General features: G+C 43.6%; 1 protein-coding gene across 1 annotated transcript in view; it reads right to left on the bottom strand.

Moving 5' to 3' along the window:
* The window catches only part of c5 (complement component 5), a 117,899-nt gene that overhangs the window by 77,918 nt on the left and 12,831 nt on the right, over positions 1–27,150 (bottom strand). Inside the window, exons 7-14 of the mRNA XM_078226387.1 lie at positions 19,239–19,329; positions 17,511–17,616; positions 16,070–16,196; positions 12,727–12,842; positions 11,155–11,349; positions 6,082–6,276; positions 2,083–2,292; positions 1,230–1,379 (exon numbers count right to left, since the gene is read on the bottom strand). Of these exons, the coding sequence (XP_078082513.1) occupies positions 1,230–1,379; positions 2,083–2,292; positions 6,082–6,276; positions 11,155–11,349; positions 12,727–12,842; positions 16,070–16,196; positions 17,511–17,616; positions 19,239–19,329 (1,190 nt within the window). The remainder of the gene's footprint in view (positions 1–1,229; positions 1,380–2,082; positions 2,293–6,081; positions 6,277–11,154; positions 11,350–12,726; positions 12,843–16,069; positions 16,197–17,510; positions 17,617–19,238; positions 19,330–27,150) is intronic.

The following is a 27,150-nucleotide window of genomic DNA, read 5'->3' as shown; positions in this document are numbered from 1 at the left end:
ACTGTGCCGCCCGTGTGTACAATTATCTGTGCAATTTTTCATTCGTAATGTTATAAAATAATTCTTATTGATGAATCTGGGATTTAAGGAATGTATTTATTCAATAACTCAGTCCAAAAATTATTTGAATTTTTTGAAGTGGCAGATATGGCATCGCAGAATCATAAAAAATTCAGCATAGGAATAGACTGTTTAACTTATCCTGCACATGCTAACTCCATGTCAGAGCTCTTTTTTTCATTCATTCATGGGATGTGGGCATTGGTGGTTAGGCTGGCATTTATTGCCCTTCCCTTGAGAAACTGGCGGTGTGCAGTCTTCTGGAACTGCTGCAGTCCATGTGGTGTAGGAACACCGACAGTGTTATTGGGAAGGGAGTTCCTTCCTTGGGCGGCACGATGGCACTGCCGCCTCACAGCGCCAGGGACCCGGGTTCAATTCCGGCCTTGGGTGACTGTCTGGGTGGAGTTTGCACATTGTCTGCGTGGGTTTCCTCCAGGTGCTCCGGTTTCCTCCCACAGTCCAAAGATGTGAGGGCTAGGTAGATTGGCCATGCTAAATTGTCCCTTAGTGTCCTAAGGTGTGTAGGTTGGGGCGATTAGCGGGGTAAATACTTGGGGCTCCAGGGATAGGGGCTGGATGGGATTGTTGTCGGTGCAGGTTCGATGGGTCGAATGGCCTCTTTCTGCACTGTAGGGAATCTATGATTTTATGATTTTGACTCGGTGACAGTGAAGGGACAGTGATATAGTTCCAAATCAGGATTGGAGAGGAACTTGCAGGTGGTGATGTTCCCATTCTGCCATTGTCCTTCTAGGTGTTAGAGGTTGTGGATTTGGAAAGTGGTGTCTCAGGAGCGTTGGCAAGTTGCTTCAGTGCATCTTGTGGATGGTGCACGCTGCTGCTACTGTGCGTTGGTAGTGGAGGGGTTAATGTTGAAAGTGGAGAATTAGGTGCCAATCAAGTGGGCTGCTTTGTCCTGGATGTTGTCAAGCTTCTTGACTGTTGTTGTAGCTGTACTCATCCAGGCAAGTGGAGGGCATGATCGGGATGGGCTTGGAGGGCCAAAGGGCCTGTTCCTGTGCTGTACTTTTCTTTGTTCTTTGACCTTTGTTCAAGAAATTTGTTTTGACCAGTATCAGAAACAATCCATACAAGACAAATTAGAGTTCATATATAAATTATTTGGTACAAAATGGTATTTACTCTGATGTGAAAATGCACTTAACCTTTTCAATTGACATCTTGCTTCCTTTTCTTATTGCATATACAGCAGTGTCGATGGAAGATAATGCAACAAGTGAATTTGGTTCAGCAGTAATACTTAAAGCCATTTGGCTTCCGGGCTTATATACAGTAGAATCTGTACTTAACACAACCTGTAAACATAAAACAAAGTGTGTTTAACCATTCATTTGGAGACAATTTAAGTTAAATTAATGTATAAATACATTTTTCTTTAAGAGAATACCTATTATTATATTAATATTCTGCATTATATAAATACAGTGTGGACTGAAATGTAGTTAGACTCCTTGATTCCAGAGGTATAGTTTGTGTCTGATTAGTCTTGGCTATAATCAATTTAGTCAGTTTTCAGTCAGCAATTAGGTGAAATCCTCCAAAATGAGGAAGCTTTACCTTAGAAAATGTAAGAGAAGTATCTGAACCTCCCACATTTTATGATAAGTAGAACAATAGCTTTGAAAATGCAAGGCACTGCTGAAGATGTAGAATATGTTAATAAACCTTTCCTAAGTTACTGTTGCTAGTCGGAACTGGTAGAAATTTGATTAAAAATCTTATGACCAGAGTGAGAGTCAGAAACATTACTGACAGTCATCGAAAAAGAGGTCCTGAGTGGGGAGCCTGAGTAGGAGTAAAACAAAAGTTGTTCAAGGTCAGAACAAGTTAAGTCATGAGGAGAAAGGTAGTATTGAATGGAGACTGTTGGGCCATTGCTCTAGGAAAAACATGTCTTCCATATGGAGTCTTGTGTCGGGCCCCAAACTGGGTGTTATAATGATCATAGTTTAAATGAAGTTACAATCTACCTTGACTGGACATTCTGTTAGAACCCACCTGTTGATTGTTTACACACTTCTCTTCCACCTCAAACCACAGAGAATCAACAACCAGTTCAGCATTGTTTTCTCCAGTTACCACATAATATGCAATCAAGCGTGCAGAAGGAATCATCTCTGTCATAATGGGAATGTTCAGACTGAAAATCTGGTTACCATGTGGACGGTCTTTGGTGTCAAATAAAATTATTTTTCCTTTTGATACAACCTAGGTTATGACAAAATAGAAATTCATAACACAAAACGTGTTATAAAATAATTGATGATACAATATGGAGATATTGAAAACCTTTAATACAATCAGAATTTAGATCTTTAATTCAATTAAAATATGAAATAAAGTTTGGACTAATTCTGATACAATAAAATTCTTGTTTAGAATATTTTATTCTGACATTTCTTCCTCTGCTTTGAACTTCTGTTTTCATTCAAGTGTGGATGGCAGCATTACGTATATGCCACATTGTCACAGTAGAACTATTTTCCACAGTTGAAAAGGTTCCTGCCATATAATATACAGTATAAGTAAGTAGAAAATACATGGTTATTGAAGAGGAGTGTTTTTCAATAGTTAAGGATAAGTGCCTCTATAATTTATTTTTTGTGCATTTAACACATGTTCACATATGTAGCAGATGAGAGGTCAGCACAAATCACACTATAAAGTCTATCCCTATGTGATGACTTCAGCCAGGCTAATGAGGTTGGCTTGCTAGAGTATGAACTACCTGATGAGTCCTAATCTGCTCCTGGGCCTAGCGAGGCTAGCCATCAATAGGTCCAGGCAGCGGGCGATCGACAGGGTCGTCAATCCTGACTGTCTGCTCCTCTACCGCGGCTATATTCGTGGACAGGTGTCCCTCAAGAGGGAGCATGCGGTGTCCGCTGGCATAGTTGACGCCTTCCGTGCCCGCTGGGCACCGCAGGGGCTGGGGTGTATTATCGACCCCGATAATCACCTTTTAATTTGATGTTTTAAGTTTCCTTTCGACTTTGATTTTTGTTCGGACGGGTCCCCCTCCTTTTGGGGAGCGGCCCTTTTTCATTTGTCCCTCAGTTAATTTGATTTAGTTTAATTAGTGGGTACCAGAAAAGAAGTACCTGATGAGTCCTAATTGAGGGTTAAATCAGGGAGCCTCATGCTCCCTATTTAAAGCAGGTGTGTCAGACTCCCAGCCTGCATTCAGCAGGGAGCAACTGGAGAGCTGGCTGTGTGCAGATGTATGGTGTAAATAAAGTAACTTGGTGACGGGACTTTCGCCTCCGTGGAGTTATTACACCCTACTCATGGTCCAACTGGCATATTAGACATTTGTCTCTTATTAGAATACCAGCTCCAAAATGGCTTTTGCCTTCTGTTGCCTGAGAAATGATGTAATCGTGGCACTGTAACCTGTTTATATGAGCTTCCAGTTGAAAGTGACACATACTTTTGCACATGGATGGGTGTGATATCGAACTGTGACAGACAAAATGCAAACCAGATACACTGGATGGAATTCTCCCAAAAATGTTCTAAGTGTCACATTCGCGGGAAAACTGGAGTAAATCGTGCTGGTTTTTTCAGTGGGAGTTCACACTAGAATCTCGCACACTGTTCAATACAGAAGTCACCAGCGTGATTATCATTAAATTTCAGGGGTGGGACCTATTCATGCTGGGGAGGATGAAATCAGCAGGCCTCTGTGCATGTGCAATGGCCCCGAACTGTCAGCCTCCCCGTTTGCTGGTCAGCTTGATTGCTGGCCAGCCCAGGACCCCCACAGTGCTGCCCCCCACAACCACCCCACCATGGTCCAATCACGCACCCTCTGACCATTCCTGGGCCAGCCTTGACTCCCGGTCCCATCCCGGATGACCCCGATCTTCAGCAACCCCACCCACCAAGCAGTGACAGTCCCCCACATCCCTGTCCCCGCAGGCATCCCCCCCCCCAGCCTGCCCTGATCTCCAGCCCTCCCCAAAATAGATTCACCCCCCAGAAGTCCCGACCCTCCCAGCCCGCCCCGATCACTGGCTTCCTTCCTGCCCCCATCAATCCCCATGCAGAGTAAGAGGTCTCACAACACCATGCAGAGTGACAGCGGGACCTCCACCCCCACTGATTGTTCCTAAGCCATGCCCCCACCAGGTCCCATCTCCTATAGGCCCCACCCCCTTTGCACTTGCCAATGCCCATAGGGCAGTGCCAAGGCCCCCAGGGCTTGGGCAATTTTCCCCTTGGGCAGCGCCAGGGGCACAGGCTGACACAGCCAGGGTGCCCATGCCCAGGGGGCACCACCTCACCGCTGCCCAACCCCTAGGGGGCCTGATTGCCCCCCCCCTTCACTCCAGCGGGTCAGGCCACTAGTTCCACGAAAGTGGGGAGCTGGTCTGAAGCCCGCTGGAGTGAAATGCTTCTGGCAGGGTGGGAGATGCGATTGGGCCTGGAGAATGCAGTCCTGGGCCCGCTAATCACATTTAACTAACATTAAAATAAGATGTAATGTACTTACCTGGTTCCTGCTGGTTTCCAGTGCAAATCAAACGGCGTTGGAAATCCGGTGCTGGGAGATGCATGCATGGCGGGAACGCAAACACAAATCCCACACATGCCCGGATGCGAGATTCTCCCACGATGCTGCGCTAGAAAATTAGCGCGTGGGGTGGGAGAATCGCCCCCACCGTTTTTTATATCAGTAAGTTTCCTGCAGTACATAGTATGTTCTATATAAAACACTTCTTACATGTGTTTAGTATGGTCTCTCGATCCAAAATGTATAATTGTTCTAATTAAACAGCCTATGGTCATTCTAAAAATTTAATTTTTTTTTGGTTAAGTAACTTTGTAGATTGGAATGCACTTGTTAGCTTCAGGTTATAATTTAGATTCATTGAACATTTTAGTCACATATTTGTAACAATATGCAAATGTTGAAAGTGATGTCTGGAATGTGGCATCTATACATGGTGATAAACCATTTTAAATATATTATGAGTGGAAATCTTTTTTTATTGTTAATAGTAAGTTGTAATTTGTATTGTTTCATAAGACAAGGGTTTGACACCAGGTAACAGTGAATGAATAGATTTAGTAAAAAGGGGAATAGCGCTAACACCCCTACATTAGAGTAAAGAGAGCTTACTATTCAAATGCTCTACCTCAATGACCTAAGATCAGCAAAACTTTCCAGCAAGCTTGTTTACCTGTTAGAAGAATAGACTGTCTCTAGCTAGGAGATAATAGCCAAGCTGTTTAATAATATAAGATTGAAATTAAACAATGTTCTGTGTACTGACTAACTGTATAAGCAGTTTGTATCTGTGACTTGGTGGAGAGAGTTGTATTAGTGCTGAGAGCTGTATTAGAGGAGAGTGCAGCTTCAGAGATTTCTCTGGGGTAGTTCCCTCCATGATTGAATGATGAACAAACTTCCCTTAGTCCCCTGTGGTTAGTTGGAAGAAGTCCACCAGAACACACCATGCAATGTATATTGCATTAACCTGTCATTAGTGATCTATGTTCCTTTAAGGAAATAAATTAAAATTTTTGCTAATTAAACACATGCTCAGATACAGAATTTAATAGTTGCTTGGTGGCAGAGTTGGATTTTGTGAAATGTACATCAATTTTGGTTCCAAGTCAAAAACACCCATCTCTAAAGGTGAATTGCTATTCAGGTTGGCGATCAGAGCCCAGGCTTTGTTAGTGAGAAGGTTAATTAAGTACTTGCAGATGTCGTGGCTCTGGTTTTTTGTGTCCTGGACAATGTTAATATAGATTTCAAATGACAATTTTTGTTTATTTAAACATTTTTCTCAAGTGTGACACTAAAATTTGCAGAATGTAGCATCTGAAATAAGATTAACATGAAATGTGATGGACAGAAAATGTATATAGAATACATTTTAGATTATAAACAAAGGTCAAATTTTCCAAGACATACTAACTTACTAAGAACGTTCAAGGAAATTCCTATTAGATATTAAGATAAAAACTGTAATAAATTTTTCTTACCTGATAGTGGAAGTGTTTTATTTTATTCAAGTAGTGACTACTAGCGACAAGATTCACGTTAAGATAATCCCCTACACGGAATTTTTGGAAACCTCCTATCCAAGTAATGTAGAGGTAACTTTTAGAGACTGACTGATAAGCTTTCGCTGTGTATGACCTGGAGATGGGATATTCATCTTGAAGAGATGTTTCAATCTAAAAAAAATTGCATTGAAGCCCATTTAAATTATATGCAAAATTGACTTAGGAAAACTAACTACCAGCTCAATACTAATAGCACAACTTAATTTACATGGAATTCCAGCTATGAGCAGTGATCTGTAAAATAGAACTGACTTTGTGCATTGAAAAAGCTCTGTCGAAAACTTCAGAATATAGAACAGGCATAACCCTAACCATCTGGCGGATACAAGGCAGGCAGATTGTTAAAATATTGTAAGCTTCTTAACTGCCCTAGAGTCACAAGCAGGATCCCTCTGTGCACAATTTTAACCTCTTGTTCTCCAGAAGGACGCCTGCCCAAAGCTGCTTGGGTCCGTCTGTAAGTATACATTTTCGTTCCAATGACATTATTGGGAAACAATTTTAGGCCTGAGCAGGGAAGTCAAGTCAGAAAAGGAATAGCAAGAGAATAGGTCAACAAAAGGAAGTGCTTTTCTTTCTTTTCTACAGGTTGGAAGAGAAGGAATGCTTCTCCAGGTTGTCAGGGAAAGATCAGGCTTCCCTTCCCTGTGATTTCCCCTTCCTCAAATATCGGATGGCCGTAAATTGCCTCTGAAAACCTCATCCTACGTCTTATGTTGAGCTAACAGATGGACTTGACTCAGGCATGCAATTTTCTGTTGCTGATCCATGCCTGGTGTGACGTTAGTATATCATTAAGAGTTTTTTAAAAATCATGTTCCCTGTAGCACTCAGCTCTCATTGTAGCACTGGGTTGTCTACGATGAGCCACTTAAGTGGCTTAAATGGGGGTTGTTTATTTTGACTTTGGGAATTCGTTTTATGATCCTGCATTGTCAGAAGGAAAACTGGTTGGCAGGTCAGCTGACAGGAGCTCTTTCATTTTCAGTTCTGAGCTGCAGGTTTTAGTTTTAGAAGGACATCAAGCTGGAAAGAAGTGTCTCTCTGTCTTTCCCTGGTTTTGGGGGGTTCTACTGGTTTAGCTGAAAGTCTTCCTGGAGTAGAAAATCTGTTATTGGTGGCTTGACCAGAGAGTTTTCCTGGTCTGGGAAGCTGTTCTGACTTCAAACTGTTTAAAGTGTTTCAAGAGGACTGCAGCATTCATCCAAAGGACTCAGTTCCAGTATTGCGTGAGCATTAGTCTTTGCTGTGTTAAACCTGTGAAAAGGATTTTGTCTAAAGGAAGTTTGGTTTTGATTGGAACATATTAGATATATTTGTTAAGGGTTATACATTATTGTGATTGTTTTGGTTTTGTTTGTAATTGATAAAAGTTATTGCTAATTTTCTTTCCATACATGTTAACTGTATTCTTAAATAAACTTTGTTTGATAAAAGCTCCCTAATGGGTTATTTGAATCATACCTGAGGTCAACCATATCTTGCTTAACCTGGCTAAATTCAAGGTGCAAAATTTATGATCCAGGCAGGCTTCATAAACCACTATGGAACCATAACACTGGAACAGGTTGGATGTTGGCTGGATGGATTCAAATGATGACGAATTAAAATCAGCCAGCATTTTTTCTGCAACAATAACGTCAGTTGAAATCTATTTAAAACCTATGGGTGAGTTTCTCCAGCTGTTCATGCCAGCAGGATTCTCTGGCCCCGCTGCAGTGAACGGAGTTTTGGCTCAGCGCCAAATTCTCCATCCTCGCTTGCAATGGTGGCAGGGCGTGATCAGCCGGAGAATTCCAGCCCATATTTCAGTTTCTCATTGAGTATTCTATTTTTGCCAATGTTGTGTAGCTTTTTTTTAATATATATAATATATATATGTATATATACTGTTATGGTTCAGGTCAGAAACTCCAATGTGTTTTATGGATCCCACCTGGATCATAAGTTGTGCACCTTGAATTTGGTAAGGATAAGCATGATATGTTTCACCTCAGGTATGATTCAAATGACCCACTAGGGAGCTTTTACCAAACTACATTTATTTAAGAATATAGCTAACATGTATGGAAAGAAAATTAGCAATAACTTCTATAAATTACACACAAAACAAACGCTAACGTATAACCCTTAACAAATATATCTAAGATGTTCGAATCAAACAAAAACTTCCTTTAGACAAAAAAAATCCTTTTCAAAGGTTTAACACAGCAAAGACTAATGCTCACGTGATACTGGAACTGAGTCCTTTGGATGGAGAACTGTAAACCCTGACTTCTCAACTTGTGACTTCTAGCATTCCTCTGGATACACTCAGAACAGTTTGAAGGCAGAACAGCTTCCCAGAACACCAGAGAGAGACTCTGGTCAAACCACCAACAGCACATTTTCTACTCCAGGAAGGCTTTCAGCTAACCAGCAGAATTTTCCCAAAACCAGGAAGAGAGAGACACTTCTTTCCAGCTTGCTGTCCCTTCTAAAACTAAAACCTGCAGCTCAAAACTGAAAATGAGAGCTCCTGTCACCTGCCCTGCAAACATTCTTCCTCTTGACAATGTAGGGTCATAAAATTAATTCCCAAAGTAAAAATAAACAACACCCATTTAAGCCACTTAAGGAGCAATAAAAGAACTCCTAGTAGACAACCCGGTGCCACAATGAGAGCTGAGAGCTACTGAGAACGTGATTTTTAAAAAAAACTCTTAAAGGTACACTAATGTCACAATACTTATGTGAAATGAACATAGAAAGTTAAAATGTAACAACTCTATATATCTACTGCAAGTTGTTGCAGATGGAGTCACTTCAAGAAAATAAAAATAGACTATTTTAAAACCATAGAATTTCCTCTGCCAGGTTTTCTAAGGTCATACTGCAAGATGTTGCCAAAATTGCTTCGTTATCAGTCACCATGAAGTACTCAAGGACCACGAGGGTTACTTGACTTCAGATTTCATCTCTTTCATTCTTTAAAAAATAACTTTATTTCTATTCTGTACTGTTTCAATTCTCATTTCCATCAGAAATTAATTGTAAAAACAATATCAGCAACACCTTGTCCAACACTGCAAGTCTCGCCCATGTGGAATATTTATTTAGAAAGATAAATAATGTGATTTAGCTAATCATATTGGCAAGAAATGAAATGTAATACAATACAGAATATGGATAATGATAATGTCTAAAAATAAATCCATGAAATTACAATCTGTAATCACCATTTTAATTGTACGCAACAATAATTTTCATAAAAATTAAAAATAGATCATTCTTCATTTTTACTGAGGAAGATGCAGAAGATTAAAACCATTTCCGAGCTTTTATTCAGTACTGCAATATATCCAAGCATTTTTAAGTTATGTCCTGAATAGCAAGTCTACAATACATTTCCCTACCCACAGCAACAACTTGATTTGAATCAAATTACCATAGAAAGTTGGATTTTTGGCCCTTGTCATCTAATTGACAGTTTTGAAATTCTAACCAAATAATTAAGTTGTGTCAGGGTGACACTGCTTGTGGGGTAGTTGTGCCTTTCTACTTTCAAATCAAATCTAATCTACTGACCACCTTTTGTTATCTGGTACTGGTGTCAGATAGTAACTGGCAGGTGAAGAATATGCAAGAAAAGACATTGAAGGCAATGTGCTGGCGCTCCATTGTGCCATAGAATGGTAGGACATGAGTGCATAGCTGCAATCTTTCATAATTATGGGCAGAATCTTATGAGAATTTGGGAATTTACAATCTCAGAATTTACAATCTGACTTATGAGAATAAGTGTCAGTTCTGATGAAAAAACTGACGTGGAACTCTCCAGTTCCACTGGCCAGTTTTCTCTCTTAACCTTGTGACTTTAAAGCCTAAAGAGAGTGGGTGTAGTTTGCACCATCTGTTGGCGAGGCAGGGACTCTTAAAGCCAAGAACCCGAGGTGGAAGGGCGCCTTAATCACCTCAAGTCCACCGTGGAGATATCTGTGCGCCCCTTCCCCACAATCATCCTGGCATTGGCCACCTTCCCCTCGATCATCACTGGCATTGGTCCTCTTACCCCTAATCAATGCCAGCATTGGCCCCTTCGTCCCGATCAACATCAGCATAGGCCCCCTTCTCTGATCATCGGTGACATTGGCCCCCTTCCCCCTGATCATCACTGGCATTGCCCCCAACCCCCGTCGATCAACACAGGCATCGGCACCTTTCCACCTGATTATTGCTGACCTTGGTTCCCTTCACCCCCAATCAACGCTGGCATCGCCCCCCCCCCCCCCCCCCCCCCCCCCCGCCCCCCGATCAATGCCGGCATCAGCCCCATTCCACGTGATCATTGCTGACCTTGGTTCCCTTCAATCTGACCAACGCTGGCATCAGCCCCCTTACCAACAATTATCACTGGCATTGGCCCCCTTCCCCATAAACATCACCAGCATTGGCCCCTTCCCCTCCCCCCCACCCCTCAACGCTGGTACAGACCCTTTTCCCCACGAACATCAACAGCATTGGCCCCCTTCCCCCTGAACATCGCCGCATCCCCACTGCTCACATGTTCCCTCCCCCCACCCCACAACAAATAAGTGATTCCCTGCATGTAAGACTTCCCCTAGGGTCTACCCCTGGCACTACGCCCTGCACAGATTGGGAACCTAAAAAGGTAGGGGATTCAAATTTTAAAAAAATGTTCCATAGGAAAATATGTTCACCAGTTCAAAGGTTAACTGCTTAAAACCAATTTTTTTCATGTTCCATTTGTTGCTGTTGCTATTTCCACAGCATTAATCACAAAATAAACAAAGGATGTACCAATAAAAGTACCATTAATTGTTATAACCGATGGATTACAATGTCATTTTTCTTCTGGGTAAAATAAATAACCAATATATGTTTTCAGCACTGCTTAAAATATGTCAAATCACCTTTATTAATTTAGTTGCTTATCATATGCTGCGATATGATGATTCTGACCTGGATCTGTTGCCTTTCTCCACTAACCTTAAATTTTAACGCTTGAATATCAGCTGGAGCATTGATGATGAACAATACTGTTCCATCTTTTCCGGTCTGCTTTTCTCCACTCAAATCTTCTGCAATCAATTCCCTGATTTCGTCACCTTCATAAATTGCTTCTGCAGAGCAGGTAACTGCTTTATTTCCTACTGGATATCCCAAAATGTCTTTTACTTGGGCCTGTTAAAGAAGATAAATTGAGAGAAGATATTTCATGTCGGGTGCAGTGGGTTGGTGGGCCTTGAAGCTTCTGTAGAATCCGCTCCTGGGCAAGATTGCATTTTCAAATCAATTTCACGCCAGGTGGTCAATGAAGGCCTGCCCAGCGTGGAAGGTGTCTTTTCACTGGTTGGAAGGGTCAGGAGCTTGTGGTGTGCTTGGTCTAATAGCAACTCAGTAAGAAGTCTCACAACACCAGGTTAAAGTCCAACAGGTTTATTTGGTAACAAAAGCCACTAGCTTTTGGAGCGCTGCTCCTTCGTCAGGTAAGTGGGCGGCATGGTAGCACAGTGGTTAGCACTGCTGCTTCACAGCTCCAGGGTCCCGGGTTCGATTCCCGGCTCGGGTCACTGTCTGTGTGGAGTTTGCACATTCTCCTCGTGTCTGCGTGGGTTTCCTCCGGGTGCTCCGGTTTCCTCCCACAGTCCAAAGATGTGCGGGTTAGGTTGATTGGCCAGGTTAAAAAAAAAAATTGCCCCTTAGAGTCCTGGGATGCATAGGTCAGAGGGATTAGCGGGTAAAATATGTGGGGGTAGGGCCTGGGTGGGATTGTGGTCGGTGCAGACTCGATGGGCTGAATGGCCTCCTTCTGCACTGTAGGGTTTCTATGATTTTCTATGATTTCTATGAAGTGGGAGTTCTGTTCACAAACAGGGCATATAAAGATACAAACTCAATTTACAAAATAATGGTTGGAATGCGAGTCTTTACAGGTAATCAAGTCTTAATCAAGAGTTGATTACCTGTAAAGACTCGCATTCCAACCATTATTTTGTAAATTGAGTTTGTGTCTTTATATGCCCTGTTTGTGAACAGAACTCCCACTTACCTGACAAAGGAGCAGCGCTCCGAAAGCTAGTGGCTGTTGCTACCAAATAAACCTGTTGGACTTTAACCCGGTGTTGTGAGACTTCTTACTGTGTTTACTCCAGTCCAATGCCGGCATCTCCACATCATCACTACTAGCAACTCAGCAAGGGATTCAAAAACAGTAGCCACAGCTCCCTGATTGCTGCAAGGAGACAGGGAGGGAGCTATAAGTTTGAGGAAGAAAACTTTGTGTAGAATTGCAATGGCATCCTCAACTACTGGGCACTCCAAGGGAGGAGGCCAAGTATGCTGGGCGCTCATTCTCCCTGCCCCCAGGCCTCAGCTGAATGCTTAGGGATCCTTGTGGAAGAGGTCAGTGTCAGACGGGACATTTACAAATGAGTTGTTCCAGAGGATTAGTGACAATTGGTTGGTTTTGGTATTTGCAACAATGTTATATACATAGGAATGCTGAAAAAGCAAATACACCATCAAAGAAGGCTAATTCATGATACTCCTTTTACTTACTATGATGTAGTACGGCAGTTTGGGTTTTATGAAGAGTGGAGTTGCTACCAAATTAATTGTATATGGTGATTCTGTAAATATAACTCCAGTATGTTCAGCATCTTCAGATATGTCAGCTGGCATTAAAAACAAAGAAAAGTGTTATTTCTGACTTGCTTAATTAAAAACAAATATCACTTTAATTTCCTAGAGTTCCATTGCATAGTACAGTAAATCCAGCCATCCGGAATGTTTGTATTTGACTTCAGAATAGTCTTAGGTTATATGATCAATTCTGCAAATATGGGAAGAGCAATTACTTGTGTTATTTGTTTTTAGAATGTGGGTAACACATTTATAGTCTATCCTAAGTTGATCTGGGGACTAACCCCTGCAGTTCTTCTGGCAATGGTGCTTCCACACCATTAGCTCAGGATTTTTTTTCAGCTTCTCATAGTACAAATGGATCATTCTTTAACTGAAGCCAAGTTCTTGAACTGCCAGAATCATAGAATCACAGAAAGAATAGTATCATAGAACCCCTACAGTGCAGAAGGAGGCCGTTCAGCCTATCGAGCCTGCATCAACAACAATCCCACCCAGGCCGTATCTCTGTAACCCCACATATTTACTCTGCTAGTCCCCCGACATTAAGGGGCAATTTAGCATGACCAATCAATCTAATCCGCAAATCTTTGGAGTGTGGGAGGAAACCGGAGCACCTGGAGGAAACCCACAGGCAGACACAGGGAGAACACGCAAACTCAACATAGACAGCGACCAGACGCCAGAATTGAATCTGGGTCCCTGGTGCTGTGAGGCAGCAGTGCTAACCGCTGTGCCACCGTGCCGCCCACATACTCCTTGTATAGTCATGTAGTCCTTGAATGTCACGGTACATACTCTTGCAATTCGGCCAACGTTGTCTACCTGATACGCTGCAAGAAAGGATGTCCCAAGGCATGGTACATTGGGGAAACTATGCAGACGCTGCGACAACGGATGAATGAACACCGCTCGACAATCACCAGGCAAGACTGTTCTCTTCCTGTTGGGGAGCACTTCAGCGGTCACGGGCATTCGGCCTCTGATATTCGGGTAAGCGTTCTCCAAGGCGGCCTTCGCGACACACGCAGCGCAGAGTCGCTGAGCAGAAACTGATAGCCAAGTTCCGCACACACGAGGACGGCCTCAACCGGGATATTGGGTTCATGTCACACTATTTGTAACTCCCACAGTTGCGTGGACCTGCAGAGTTTCACTGGCTGTCTTGTCTGGAGACAATACACATCTTTTTAGCCTGTCTTGATGCTCTCTCCACTCACATTGTTTTGTTTCTTAAAGACTTGATTAGTTGTAAGTATTCGCATTCCAACCATTATTCATGTAAATTGAGTCTGTGTCTTTATAAGCTCTGTTTGTGAACAGAATTCCCACTCACCTGAAGAAGGGGCTTAGAGCTCCGAAAGCTTGTGTGGCTTTTGCTACCAAATAAACCTGTTGGACTTTAACCTGGTGTTGTTAAACATTTTACTGTGTTTACCCCAGTCCAACGCCGGCATCTCCACATCATGACCACAATGTTAGTCAGTCACATATTTCAATAATTCGTGATGGAATTGGAACAATTTTTCCTTCTAGAAAAATGTTTTTAAAAATTTGATTTTTATTTTAGAAAAAGTCTATTTCTTGATTTAGAAGTGTCTTCAGTGCTGTTTGAGAAAAACGATTGTTGTTTTCAGGGAGGTGGGACCCAATTAATGGTGTTTTCTAAGTATCTGGTATAGGGATTCCAGTAGCCCATCAGCAGATTCCACGTGGTTTTGGCTTTGAATTTATGGCTGATAGTTTGAGGTTGAAGCAAGTGAGGGTTGGGTGATGTTGGGAATAGGAGAAGATGGATGATACTTGTTGACTGTAGCTGTCATGGGTTGTGAATCAAAGATCTGGTGAGTAGTTCTATTTCCATCTGGCAGAATGGAATGTGCTAGGCTGTTTTCCGTGGTACAAAAGTTTTAGATCATGCATAGAGGCCCAGTCTGACATTGTGATGTTGGCTATTGGAGTCAGCCATGTAGGTTGTTGGGTGTGCTGCAGGCTTTATTATGATGTTTGGCCAAAGTTCATTTGGTGGCTTGTAGACATTTATGATTGTTAGTTTACCTACTTTGATAGAGATGGAGGAGGGGTGGTCATCTGATTTTAGATCTTCTGCATCTACGGTGAGTCTTTCCTTGATGTAGGTGGCTAGGCCATATGTTTTCTTAATCTCTGCTTGCAATGCATTGGTATCTGGAATGTGGGCTTGGAGTTTGAAGTGGTCAGTGAGGTGGGTTTCTTGCAGGGTGACTATGTCCATAATCCTTTCAAAGAGTGAATAGCTCATGCTTTGCTCAGGATAGGCCTTCAACGTTGAGCTGGTGTATTCATGTTGTCAGTCCTGTTTCTTGGTTCTTTTGTTTCTCAAAGAATTCATTTTCCAGTGGGCTTTTACTGCTTGGACTAGGAACCTGGTGGCCAAGGTTTGGTTTCCTTCTCGGCAGCATTAGTTTATAGATTTCCAAGTTGGAAACAGGCTTTAGCAGGTAAAGGTTGCTGCCTCCCTCGCTATACACTGTTTCACTCACCCTGATCTACCCAACAGCAGAGTACTGCTGCTCAACCTGGCACAGGCAGCACCACACAAACATGAAAGATAGCCACCTCCTGGGACTTTGAGACCAATACAGCTCAAGGGGCTTCCTCTGTTGCCACACATTGAACCTCCTAATGTCTGTACGGAAAATACTTTCCTCAAACACCACTAGCTGACAGATAATGAAGCAATCTCATGACTGCAGGACCTCAAAAAATCCTACCCACCGGTCTGAAATCCCGTTGCCCCTGCTGGTACACTCTCCACACCCTATAAACTGACAACAGCCCGATCTCTCAATGGTGCCCCTCTTGGTTGACTGCAAACATCACCAACTGCAACCTAGTAACTGATGCAAGAGGTGAAGTATCAAGTTTTAACGTTCCACGGAAAACATGGACATTCCTCAGCCACTTGAGAATGAGGGGAGATGTGGTCACTTGTTCTACGACTGACACATGAGGAACAGTTCAAATTATGACAGTGGCCATCCAAGTCAGACCATCGCCTACATAATTAATTTTTTGCCCTGGGAGATCCATTCCTGGTGGCATATTATTGCCATGCACACTACATCAGCTGAAGTCACTGAATGGATTGTTAACCTCAACATCAAACTTTAACTATTTCCCAGCCAAACAAATTTTATTTTTTATTGGAGAGGCTCTATGGTACATACGTCAGTATAAGTAATTTTCATTTCTTTAGTTCTGAGTTATTATCTTGTACCTGAGGAATCTTGAACTGTTACTCCAATGTACAAATTGTCTCCATTAAGATCTTCAATACCATATCGCTGTATTACTTCAGTTGCAGCTTTCGCATTAAACTCTATAGTTGCTTCTCCATTGAACAGCTGATAAGGAATCAAAGATTGCTAATTTTATAATCTAATACTATAACAAATATTCAAAGAAAACTAAGCTTTAATTGTTCTAAACTGATGTAATACAATATCCCACTGAGTGACATTGCAGATGGTGAATCTGTTATTACCAGCTAGCAATGTCAAAACGGAATAACAGTTCAGTTAATAGGACCACCTAATGTGAAGCTTTCCAATACATTATTGCAAACAATAATAATCTTGAATATGGGGTGGTCAACTGTGGTGTGGAATCAAGTGATGGATTGATGGACAAACAACCTGATTAATGGCAGATGGGAGACATCATCAAAAAATACGTTAAAGAACTTGAATATTGCAAAGTCTGCAGATCTCTGCAGTGCCTGTGAGGAGAATTTGATAAGGACTCATGTCAACCAGACCCTTGTTTTGAGAAAGTCTGAATAAAGGCTGGAATGGATCCAGATTTTTTTTTAAAAATTGGATTTAAAGGGGCATAGCATTCAACATTTGGGGCTGCAGCTGGAGTGGATTAGTCAACCACTCACGACTACAGAAGGCCAAGGACCGTTGACAGAGTAATTGACTGGAGTGTTTACTCCCATGCAAGATTATTCAGAGCCTTGGTGATGTATGAACCAAGGAAAATTTCATCATTTTGGGGAGCTGTCACGTACAAACCAATTTGGGTTAGTTTAAATATTTTGGGGAGCTGCCTTGAACAGACCGATTTGGAGTTAACATTTGTAAAATGTGTATATAAAGTTGTCTTTCCTTCTTTCTATATACATATATATGTATATACAATATCTTTTTCTTTTTTTAAATAAAGTTATCTTTCTTTCATTTACTTTAAATCATTAATAATAGTTGTATAATAAAGATTGTTTTCATACATTGCTTGGGTTACTCATTCCTGTTCATCCACAATATGGCTGCAAATCTAAGTGAGACTCTGCAAGGGACTCTCACACCTTCACAGCCATCAGTGGAACAACTTCCTGCCTGCCACTGGATTTAGTCTTCAGAACAGGAAGTTACACCATTTGTCTTTCTACTACACTACTTTGCATGTCTCTCTGCCCTGCAACTCTCTCAATTTGACTTTCTTTATAGTGAGCCCACATTGCAGAGCTAAATATGAGGAACCCTGCTCTTCACCAACCTGTCCTCAGTTCCTCATAGGTATTATAGTACAACCACTGAGGATTGTCCATAACGTCCAAGTTTACAAAAGTGACATGAGTATCTCAAAGCTGAAATTAGAAATCAAAAATTGTCGCAAATGTAAGTTAAATGTTAATCATAGTTTTTTTCTCTTACCATGACTTGTGCTGCACGTGGCATTAGTTGCTTTTTACCATCTTTATCCAGAATTCCAAAACGAACAAAGATATATGCTGATGATATTACTTTATTATAAAAGTAGCTACAAAAATTGCAAAAAATTATTAGGTTTATTGTGGAGTGAAGTAATCCTGTTTTCAAAAACAAAAATTTTAATTAACCGATTTTGAGCCTAATAAAATGATGTTCTGCGCATACATGCATTTCATGTAAAAGAGACACAGAGTTACACTGACAAAATTGAACTGACTTTCATGGTACTGTAAGTCCAACAATAATCAACAAAACCCGATATGAACTAGAAAATAATAATATTCCTACAATGTCACAATAACACAAGAATTCTCAACTGGGGATCCATAAGGTTTCATTTGTGAACAGGAAAGTCTCATTTTTGAATCTCAGAATTATGTCTTGCCAATTACAGGAAGTGTCTTTTTTTAAGAGAAATTAGGTAAATTAGGAGAGATTGGGTAAACTGGGGTTGTTCTCCCTGGAAAGACGGAGGATGAGGGGCGACCTAATAGAGGTGTATAAGATTATGAAGGGCATAGATAGGGTGAACAGTGGGAAGCTTTTTCCCAGGTCGGAGGTGACGAACACAAGGGGACACAAGTTCAAGGTGAGGGGGGGGCAAAGTTCAACACAGATGTCAGGGGGACATATTTTACACAGAGGGTGGTGGGGGCCTGGAATGCACTCCCAAGCAAGGTGATTGAGGCGGACACGCTGGGATCATTTAAGACTTATCTAGATAGCCACATGAACAGACTGGGAATAGAGGGATACAAACGAATGGTCTAGTTGGGCACATGAGCGGTGAAGACTTGGAGGTCCGAAGGGCCTGTTCCTGTGCTGTATTGTTCTTTGTTCTAAGAACTTCTAAATTAATTCCCACAGCGATATTTCTCAAATCACCAAAAATATCCTCAGCAAAACTGTTCAGATTCTCAAACAAACTTTTGCCCTAAAGGACACCAGTGAATCATATTTTTATGACAATCCTGTTGTTTTAAGCGGACAACTTGTTATGCAAATAAAAAACTTCTGTTGTGTTTTGGTGATCTATGGAATTTTTTAAAACACAGGAGGGGACCTCAGATACAGAAAGATTGAGCATTCCTACAATAAGATAGCACCATCACCTGCCAGATTGCAAAGCTTTAAATCAAATAAACAGAACAACTAAAGCCTTCCAATGAAATACTTGGGCCACTTTTTAGCAGCTGTGCTATCAAATCCTGTAATAGCTGCTAAATCTCACAAGAGGCCATAAACAGGATTTGTGCCTGTGAGATTTCGGTTTAGGATCTTCTCCCTCCCCACCCCAATGATGTGATCAGGCGCAAGCCCAGGAAGGGCATGATTATAATATCATTAGCGGGTTTGACGCTGGTGCTTCCGCCCTCAATGTATCTTCCCACCCAGCCGGCGTGACTTCATTCATGCCAGCACATCATTTTAACAAAATGACTATATGAGTGCCACTGTAAATATACTATATGAAACTAATGTATGACAAAGTGTTAACAGTATTATAGTCAAAGAAATGACACGGCCTTCATATAAGCCAGTCCGAATGTCTAGGCTTTTTACTCTTGTTGAAGTTTTGTAACTATTTTAAACAATTGATTATTTTTTTATAAAAGTTAAAAGTACAACTCAATATAATTATAAAGGATAGATACATTAGTCAATAATTACCTTGCTGTTACAGTTATGGTAAATCTTTCAAATTCTTTAAAGGAAATGTAGTTTTTTTCTGGCTTGATAGAGATTTGAAAGGTTGGTAACACTGTAAAAATATCAATAGTTTTCCATCAAATAATGTTCTGAAGGGCTTGCATAACTCACTAGCCACAAAGTGTCAAATTGACAAAAATTCATTTTCCACTGGTTTGTATCATATATCTAGCCGTTTTGGTCATTTGATCCAATTTTTAAATTGTTTCTTTAAGCATCCTTTCTTTTTTTAAATTCTTTCATAGGATGCGGGTGTTGCTGGCTGGCCAGCATTTTTACTGCCCATCCTTAGTTGCCCTTGGGAAGGTGGCGGTGAGCTACCGTCTTGAACTGCTGCAGTCCGCTTCAATGCAGTTTCAATGTTGTGAATAAGATTTGCAATTTGGTAGAGTAACAATAATGTTCTAATTCTGTTAAAACTGGTAACAGATATACAGTTTATCTCAGCTTCCTAAATGGTAGAATCCAATTTAAAATAGGAATTAAAACATTGTACTTTACTATGAAACATTGGACCAAAAACTAATATGCTATTACCAACACACAATCAAACCCTTGTTTGGTTTCTTTAATTTTCTCTTTATTCACACATAGACAATCACCTGAGGCTGGAATCAAATCCGGGTCCTTGGCGCTGTGAAGCAGCAGTGTTAACTACTGTGCCACCATGCCACCCTTATTTCCAGCACTTTTGTTTCTGTTTCAGATTTCCAGCATCCGCATTACTTCTTTAAAAAATTACTTTTTGTTTCTGTTTCGTGCTTCTCTGTATCAAACTAGGGTGAACTAATAAAAGTAGGGGTGATGAATTAAGAACATCACTCTATTGTCCTTTAAGGATATGAGTATCTGAATACATTACCAGAAGAGAAATGATGTAATGTATGATGTGATTCAGTCTTTATATCACTCTGTACGCAATCAGCAAAAAGCTCAATCATCTTTCCAAGCTCGGCAACATTGTAAAACTGCTATAATCTATCTGACCTTTAACAAATATTTAAATAGCAAATAAGCTCCAGGGCCAAGATTCCCCCATCCCACTGCGCTAAAAAATCAGCGCAGTGGGCCGGGAGATTTATGAGGGACCCAATCTGCGGGCTCCACACTGGGCATCCTGCCTCCATAGCGTCTCCCAGTGCCGGATTTCCGGCTGTGTCAGCTCCACACCGGGAATCCGCAGGGAGGCGCAGAAGTTATTTAAATAGGCCTTAACATTTTTCACACAGAGGGTGGTGAGTGTCTGGAACAAGCTGCCAGAGGTAGTAGTAGAGGCGGGTACAATTTTATCTTTTAAAAAGCATTTAGATAGTTACATGGGTACGATGGGTATAGAGGGATATGGGCCAAATGTGGGCAATTGGGATTAGCTTAGGGGTTTTAAAAAAAAAGGGCGGCATGGACAAGTTGGGCCGAAGGGCCTGTTTCCATGCTGTAAACCTCTATGACTCGATATATTTTAAATATAATTCGTAAGCCCAGGACTGAAGTCTCCGGGCCCGCTAGCCTCTCTCCACCACCCCCTCACCACCACCGCCCCGCCCCCCCCACCCCCCACCCCCGATTATTTCATTTCAGCGGGGTTTACATTAGGTCCCCACTTTCGGGGAGTTGGTGGCCCAATCCCATTGGTGTGAAGAGGGGGCAATCGAGGCACCCCATAGGGTGGGGCACCCTGGCAGTGCCAGCCTGGGCCCCCTGGCAGTGCCAGCCTGGGCCCCCGGCACTGGGGGCAAAGTGCCAATGCCCAGAGGGCACCTTGGCATTGCCCACTGGGGGCGGGGCCTAGGGGTAGGGCCTGATGAGGCAGGGTCTGGTGGAGTGGGTGGTCCCGCTGCTACTCTGAAGGCAGGATCGGTGGGGGAGGGAGGGAAACCAACAATCGGGGCTGGCCAACGGGGTGGGGTAAGCCTGCTGTGGAGGTTCAGGGATGCCAGTGGGGGGGGTGAATAACTGGAGGGGTGCTGGAGGTTGGGGCAGTCTGGAGGGGGGTGGGGGGTCGATGCTAGGCCCGGGAATGTTTGAGGGGCAAACGATCGAGCCATGGGGGGTGGTGAGAGGGCCAGTGTTGCGGGGACACAGGGCTGGTCCGTGATCGAGCTGGCCAGCAATCAGGAAGCCAGCAGACAGGGGCCACTATGCATGCCCCGATCTCAGTGCTAACAGATCGGCACATGCGCAGTGGCCCACCCAGTGCTGTGCTGTTGGCCTCTCCAATGGGAATAAGCCCTGAATTCTGGACTGAATCACGCAAGTGCACTCTGCAGTGCACAGAGTGTGGGAGATTCTTCTCTGAAGTCCCACTGAAAAAAACAGCATGATTTATTTCAGTTTTCATTGGACACTGAGAATTCTTTTGGAAGAATTGCACCCATAGGATTTATTTTATAAGAACACAACAAACTCAGCTGTTTGTTGCAACAACATTAAACCTACTTTCTTACAGAATTGTTACATACTCTAAATTAGCTTTACAGAATTCTGCAATCAATTAAAAAATATACAGAAGAAGCTAACCTGATGCACTGAATACAAAATCCATAAAAAGTTAATTTGCAATTCTTTTCACTGGTTAAAGTTAATATTTTGTAATGGGATTATTTAAATATTCATTCAAGGGCTGTGGGCTTCACTGGCTAAGCCAGATGTCATTGTCCATCCTTAATTACCCTTGAGAAAGTGGTAGTGAACTACCTTCTTGAACCGATGCAGACCATATGTTGGAGATATACCCGCGGTGTTATTAGGGGGGGAGTTCCAGGATTTTAACCCAGCACATATTTCCAAGATGTGGAGATGCTGGCGTTGGACTGGGGTAAACACAGTAAGAAGTCTCACAACACCAGGTTAAAGTCCAACAGGTTTATTTCGTAGCAAAATCCACCAGCTTTCGGAGCGCTTCTCCTTCATCAGGTGAGTGGGAGTTCTATTCACAAACAGGGCATATAAAGACACAAACTCAATTTACAAAATAATGGTTGGAATGCGAGTCTTTACAGGTAATTAAGTCTTAAAGGTACAGACAATGTGAGTGGAGAGAGCGTTAAGCACAGGTTAAAGAGATGTGTATTGTCTCCAGACAGGACAGTTAGTGAAATTTTGCAAGTCCAGGCAAGTCGTGGGGGTTACAGATAGTGTGACATGAACCCAAGATCTCGGTTGAGGCCGTCCTCATGTGTGCGGAATTTGGCTATCAGTCTCTGCTCAGCGATTCTGCGCTGTCGTGAACGCCGCCTTGGAGAACGCTTACCCGAAGATCAGAGGCCGAATGCCCGTGACCGCTGAAGTGTTCCCCAACAGGAAGAGAACACTCTTGCCTGGTGATTGTCGAGCGGTGTTCATTCATCCGTTGTCGTAGCGTCTGCATGGTCTCCCCAATGTACCATGCCTCGGGACATCCTTTCCTACAGCATATCAGCTAGACAGCGTTGGCCAAGTTGCAAGAGTATGTACCGTGTACCTGGTGGATGGTGTTCTCACGTGAGATGATGGCATCCGTGTCGATGATCTGGCATGTCTGGCAGAGGTTGCTGTGGCAGGGTTGTGTGGTGTCGTGGTCACTGTTCTCCTGAAGGCTGGGTAGTTTGCTGCGGACAATGGTCTGTTTGAGGTTGCGTGGTTGTTTGAAGGCAAGAAGTGGGGGTGTGGGGATGGCCTTGGCGAGATGTTCGTCTTCATCAATGACATGTTGAAGGCTCCGGAAAATATGTCGTAGCTTCTCCGCTCCGGGAAGTACTGGACGACGAAGGGTACTCTGTCCACCGTGTCCCGTGTTTGTCTTCTCAGGAGGTCAGTGCGGTTTTTCACTGTGGCGCATCGGAACTGTCGATCGATGGGTCGAGCGCCATATCCTGTTCTTATGAGGGCATCATTCAGCGTCTGGAGGTGTCTGTTGCGATCCTCCTCATCTGAGCAGATCCTGTATATACGGACGGCTTGTCCGTAGGGGATGGCTTCTTTAACGTGTTTAGGGTGGAAGCTGGAGAAGTGGAGCATCGTGAGGTTATCCGTGGGCTTGCGGGACAGTGAAGTGCTGAGGTGACCATCCTTAATGGAGATGCGTGTGTCCAAGAATGCAACCGATTCCGGAGAGTAGTCCATGATGAGTCTGATGGTGGGATGGAACTTATTGATGTCATCATATAGTTGTTTCAGTGATTGTTCACCATGAGTCCAAAGGAAGAAAATGTCATCGATGTATCTAGTGTATAGCATCGGTTGAAGGTTCTGTGCGGTGAAGAGGTCTTGTTCGAACCTGTGCATGAAGATGTTGGCATATTGAGGTGCAAATTTGGTCCCCATGGCTGTTCCGTGTGTCTGGATGAAGAACTGGTTGTTGAAGGTGAAGACATTGTGGTCCAGGATGAAGCGGATGAGTTGTAAAATTGGAAGTTGGAATTGAGAAGGAAACTGGCAGTTGTCGGCGTCGAGTACTGAGGCAGTTGCAGCAATGCCATAGTCGTGGGGGATGCTGGTGTAGAGTGCCGAGACATCCATTGTGATGAGGAGTGCTCCTGGTTCAACTGCTCCATGTGTGCTGAGTTTCTGCAGGAAGTCTGTAGTTTTGCGACAAAAGCTGGGGGTTCTTTGTACAATGGGTTTCAGGATGCCCTCGACGTAGCCGGAGAAGTTCTCGTACAAGGTCCCATTGCCCGATACGATGGGACGGCCGGGTGTGTACAGATCACGAACCCACTCAAGTCAACCTATAACACAGGCAACACTGAGAGACTTTGCCGTCGCACCTCTCTCTCATTCCTCAACCACCTCATACACCAGCTCTACAGCAAACGCCGCATCCTGGAAACCAAGATAGAATCCATATTCTCAACTTGCGCTCAGGATGCAGACCAGCTGCGAAACTCTGCTAAGCAGACGAGACAAAGGAACTACACCATCTACATGCACACCAAGAACAGGAAACTTGAGAAACTCGGCATCACCACCAGCAGCAACCAAGCCTCCCCCGGTACCACAGTAGAAAACAGTACCACTGCAGGGAAGTCCATTGTCAACTTGTCGGACTACACACTTCAACCAGATGAAATCGAAGTTCTCAGCCGAGAGCTCAATTCCTGCCCCACCACCAAAATAGACCCCATCAGTCTCGCAGCAGACACAGAGGAATTCATCAGGCGAATGAGGCTGCGGGAGTTCTTCCACAAACCCCAAGAGGCCAACAGCGAACACAGTGAGACAGCCAATGAACTGGAACAGCCAACAGAGAGATCCGCAGTGCAGCAACCAAAGAGGAAAGAGTCGAATTGGACTCCTCTGGAAGGCCGCTGCCCTCAGCTTGACATGTATGCCCAAGCCGTCAGGAGGTGCGTCAACACCAGATTCATCAGCCGCACTGACAAGACAGCCCCGAACATCGCCCAAGCACAACGCAACGCCATCCGCGCTCTCAAGACCAACCGCAACATTGTCATCAAACAAGCAGACAAAGGAGGGGCCATCGTCATACTGAACAGAGCAGATTACTGCAAAGAAGTGTACCAACAACTGAACAACGGGGAACACTACAGTTACCTGCAGATCCAACCAAAGAACACACCCGTCAACTCAACAGACTGATCAAGACTTTCGATCCAGACCTTCAGAGCACCCTCCGTGCTCTCATCCCATGTACTCCCTGCGTTGGAGATCTCTACTGCCTCCCAAAGATACACAAGGCAAACACACCCGGCCATCCCATCGTATCGGGCAATGGGATCTTGTGCGAGAACCTCTCCGGCTACGTCGAGGGCATCCTGAAACCCATTGTACAAAGAACCCCCAGCTTTTGTCGCGACAGTACGGACTTCCTACAGAAACTCAGCACACATGGAGCAGTTGAACCAGGAGCACTCCTCGGCACAATGGATGTCTCGGCACTCTACACCAGCATCCTCCACGACGATGGCATTGCTGCAACTGCCTCAGTACTCGACGTCGACAACTGCCAGTTTCCAGATGCAATTTTACAACTCATCTGCTTCATCCTGGACCACAATGTCTTCACCTTCAACGACCAGTTCTTCATCCAGACGGAACAGCCATGGGGACCAAATTCGCACCTCAATATGCCAACATCTTCATGCACAGGTTCGAACAAGGCCTCTTCACCACAGAGGACCTTCAACCAATGCTATACACGAGATACATCGATGACATTTTCTTCCTTTGGACTTATGCTGAACAATCACTGAAACAACTATATGATGACATCAACAAGTTCCATCCCACCATCAGACTCACCATGGACTACTCTCCGGAATCAGTTGCATTCTTGGACACACGCATCTCCATTAAGGACGGTCACCTCAGCACTTCACTGTACCGCAAGCCCACAGATAACCTCACGATGCTCCACTTCTCCAGCTTCCACCCTAAACACGTTAAAGAAGCCATCCCCTACGGACAAGCCCTCCGTATACACAGGATCTGCTCAGATGAGGAGGATCGCAACAGACACCTCCAGACGCTGAAAGATGCCCTCATAAGAACAGGATATAGCGCTCGAGTCATCAATCGACAGTTCCGACGCGCCACAGCGAAAAACAGCACCGACCTCCTCGGAAAACAAACACGGGACACGGTGGACAGAGTACCCTTCATCGTCCAGTACTTCCCCGGAGCGGAGAAGCTACGACATCTTCTCCGGAGCCTTCAACATGTCATTGATGAAGACGAACATCTCGCCAAGGCCATCCCCACACGCCCACTTCTTGCTTTCAAACAACCGCACAACCTCAAACAGACCATTGTCCAAAGCAAACTACCCAGCCTTCAGGAGAACAGTGACCACGACACCACACAACCCTGCCACAGCAACCTCTGCAAGACGTGCCGGATCATTGACACAAAGGCCATCATCTCACGTGAGAACACCATCCACCAGGTACACGGTACATACTCTTGCAACTCAGCCAATGTTATCTACCTGATATGCTGTAGGAAAGGATGTCCCGAGGCATGGTACATTGGGGAGACCATGCAGACGCTACGACAACGGATGAATGAACACCACTCGACAATCACCAGGCAAGAGTGTTCTCTTCCTGTTGGGGAACACTTCAGCGGTCACGGGCATTCGGCCTCTGATCTTCGGGTAAGCGTTCTCCAAGGCGGCGTTCACGACATACGACAACACAGAGTCACTGAGCAGAGACTGATAGCCAAGTTCCGCACACATAAGGACGGCCTCAACTGGGATCTTGGATTCATGCCACACTATCTGTAACCCCCACGACTTGCCTGGACTTGCAAAATTTCACTAACTGTCCTGTCTGGAGACAATACACATCTCTTTAACCTGTGCTTAACGCTCTCTCCACTCACATTGTCTGTACCTTTAAGACTTAATTACCTGTAAAGACTCGCATTCCAATCATTATTTTGTAAATTGAGTTTGTGTCTTTATATGCCCTGTTTGTGAACAGAACTCCCACTCACCTGACGAAGGGGCAGCGCTCCGAAAGCTAGTGGATTTTACTACCAAACAAACCTGTTGGACTTTAACCTGGTGTTGTGAGACGTCTGACTGACATATTTCCAAGCCAGGATGGTGAGTGACTTGGACGGAACTTGCAAGTGATGCTATTCACATGCAAGTGCTGCCCTTGTCCTTTTTGATGGTAGCAGTTGTGGATTTAGAAGGTGCTGTCTAAGGAGCCTGGGTGAGTTCCTACAGTACATCTTGTAGAAAGCACACACTACTGCCACTATTCATCAGCGGTGGAGGGAGTGAATGTCTGTGGATGGAGTGCCAACAAGTGGGTTGCTTCGCGCTGAATGGTCAAGCTTCTTGGGCACTATTGGAGCTGCATTCATTTAGGCAAGGGGAGAGTATTCCACCACACTCCTGACTTGTGCCTGATGGCTTGTGGAC

Source organism: Mustelus asterias, chromosome 13, assembly GCF_964213995.1.
Source record: "Mustelus asterias chromosome 13, sMusAst1.hap1.1, whole genome shotgun sequence".
NCBI classification, from domain to species: Eukaryota; Metazoa; Chordata; class Chondrichthyes; order Carcharhiniformes; family Triakidae; genus Mustelus; species Mustelus asterias.
Note: the sequence above shows the minus strand (reverse complement) of the source record. Positions and strands in the feature narration are given on the sequence as shown.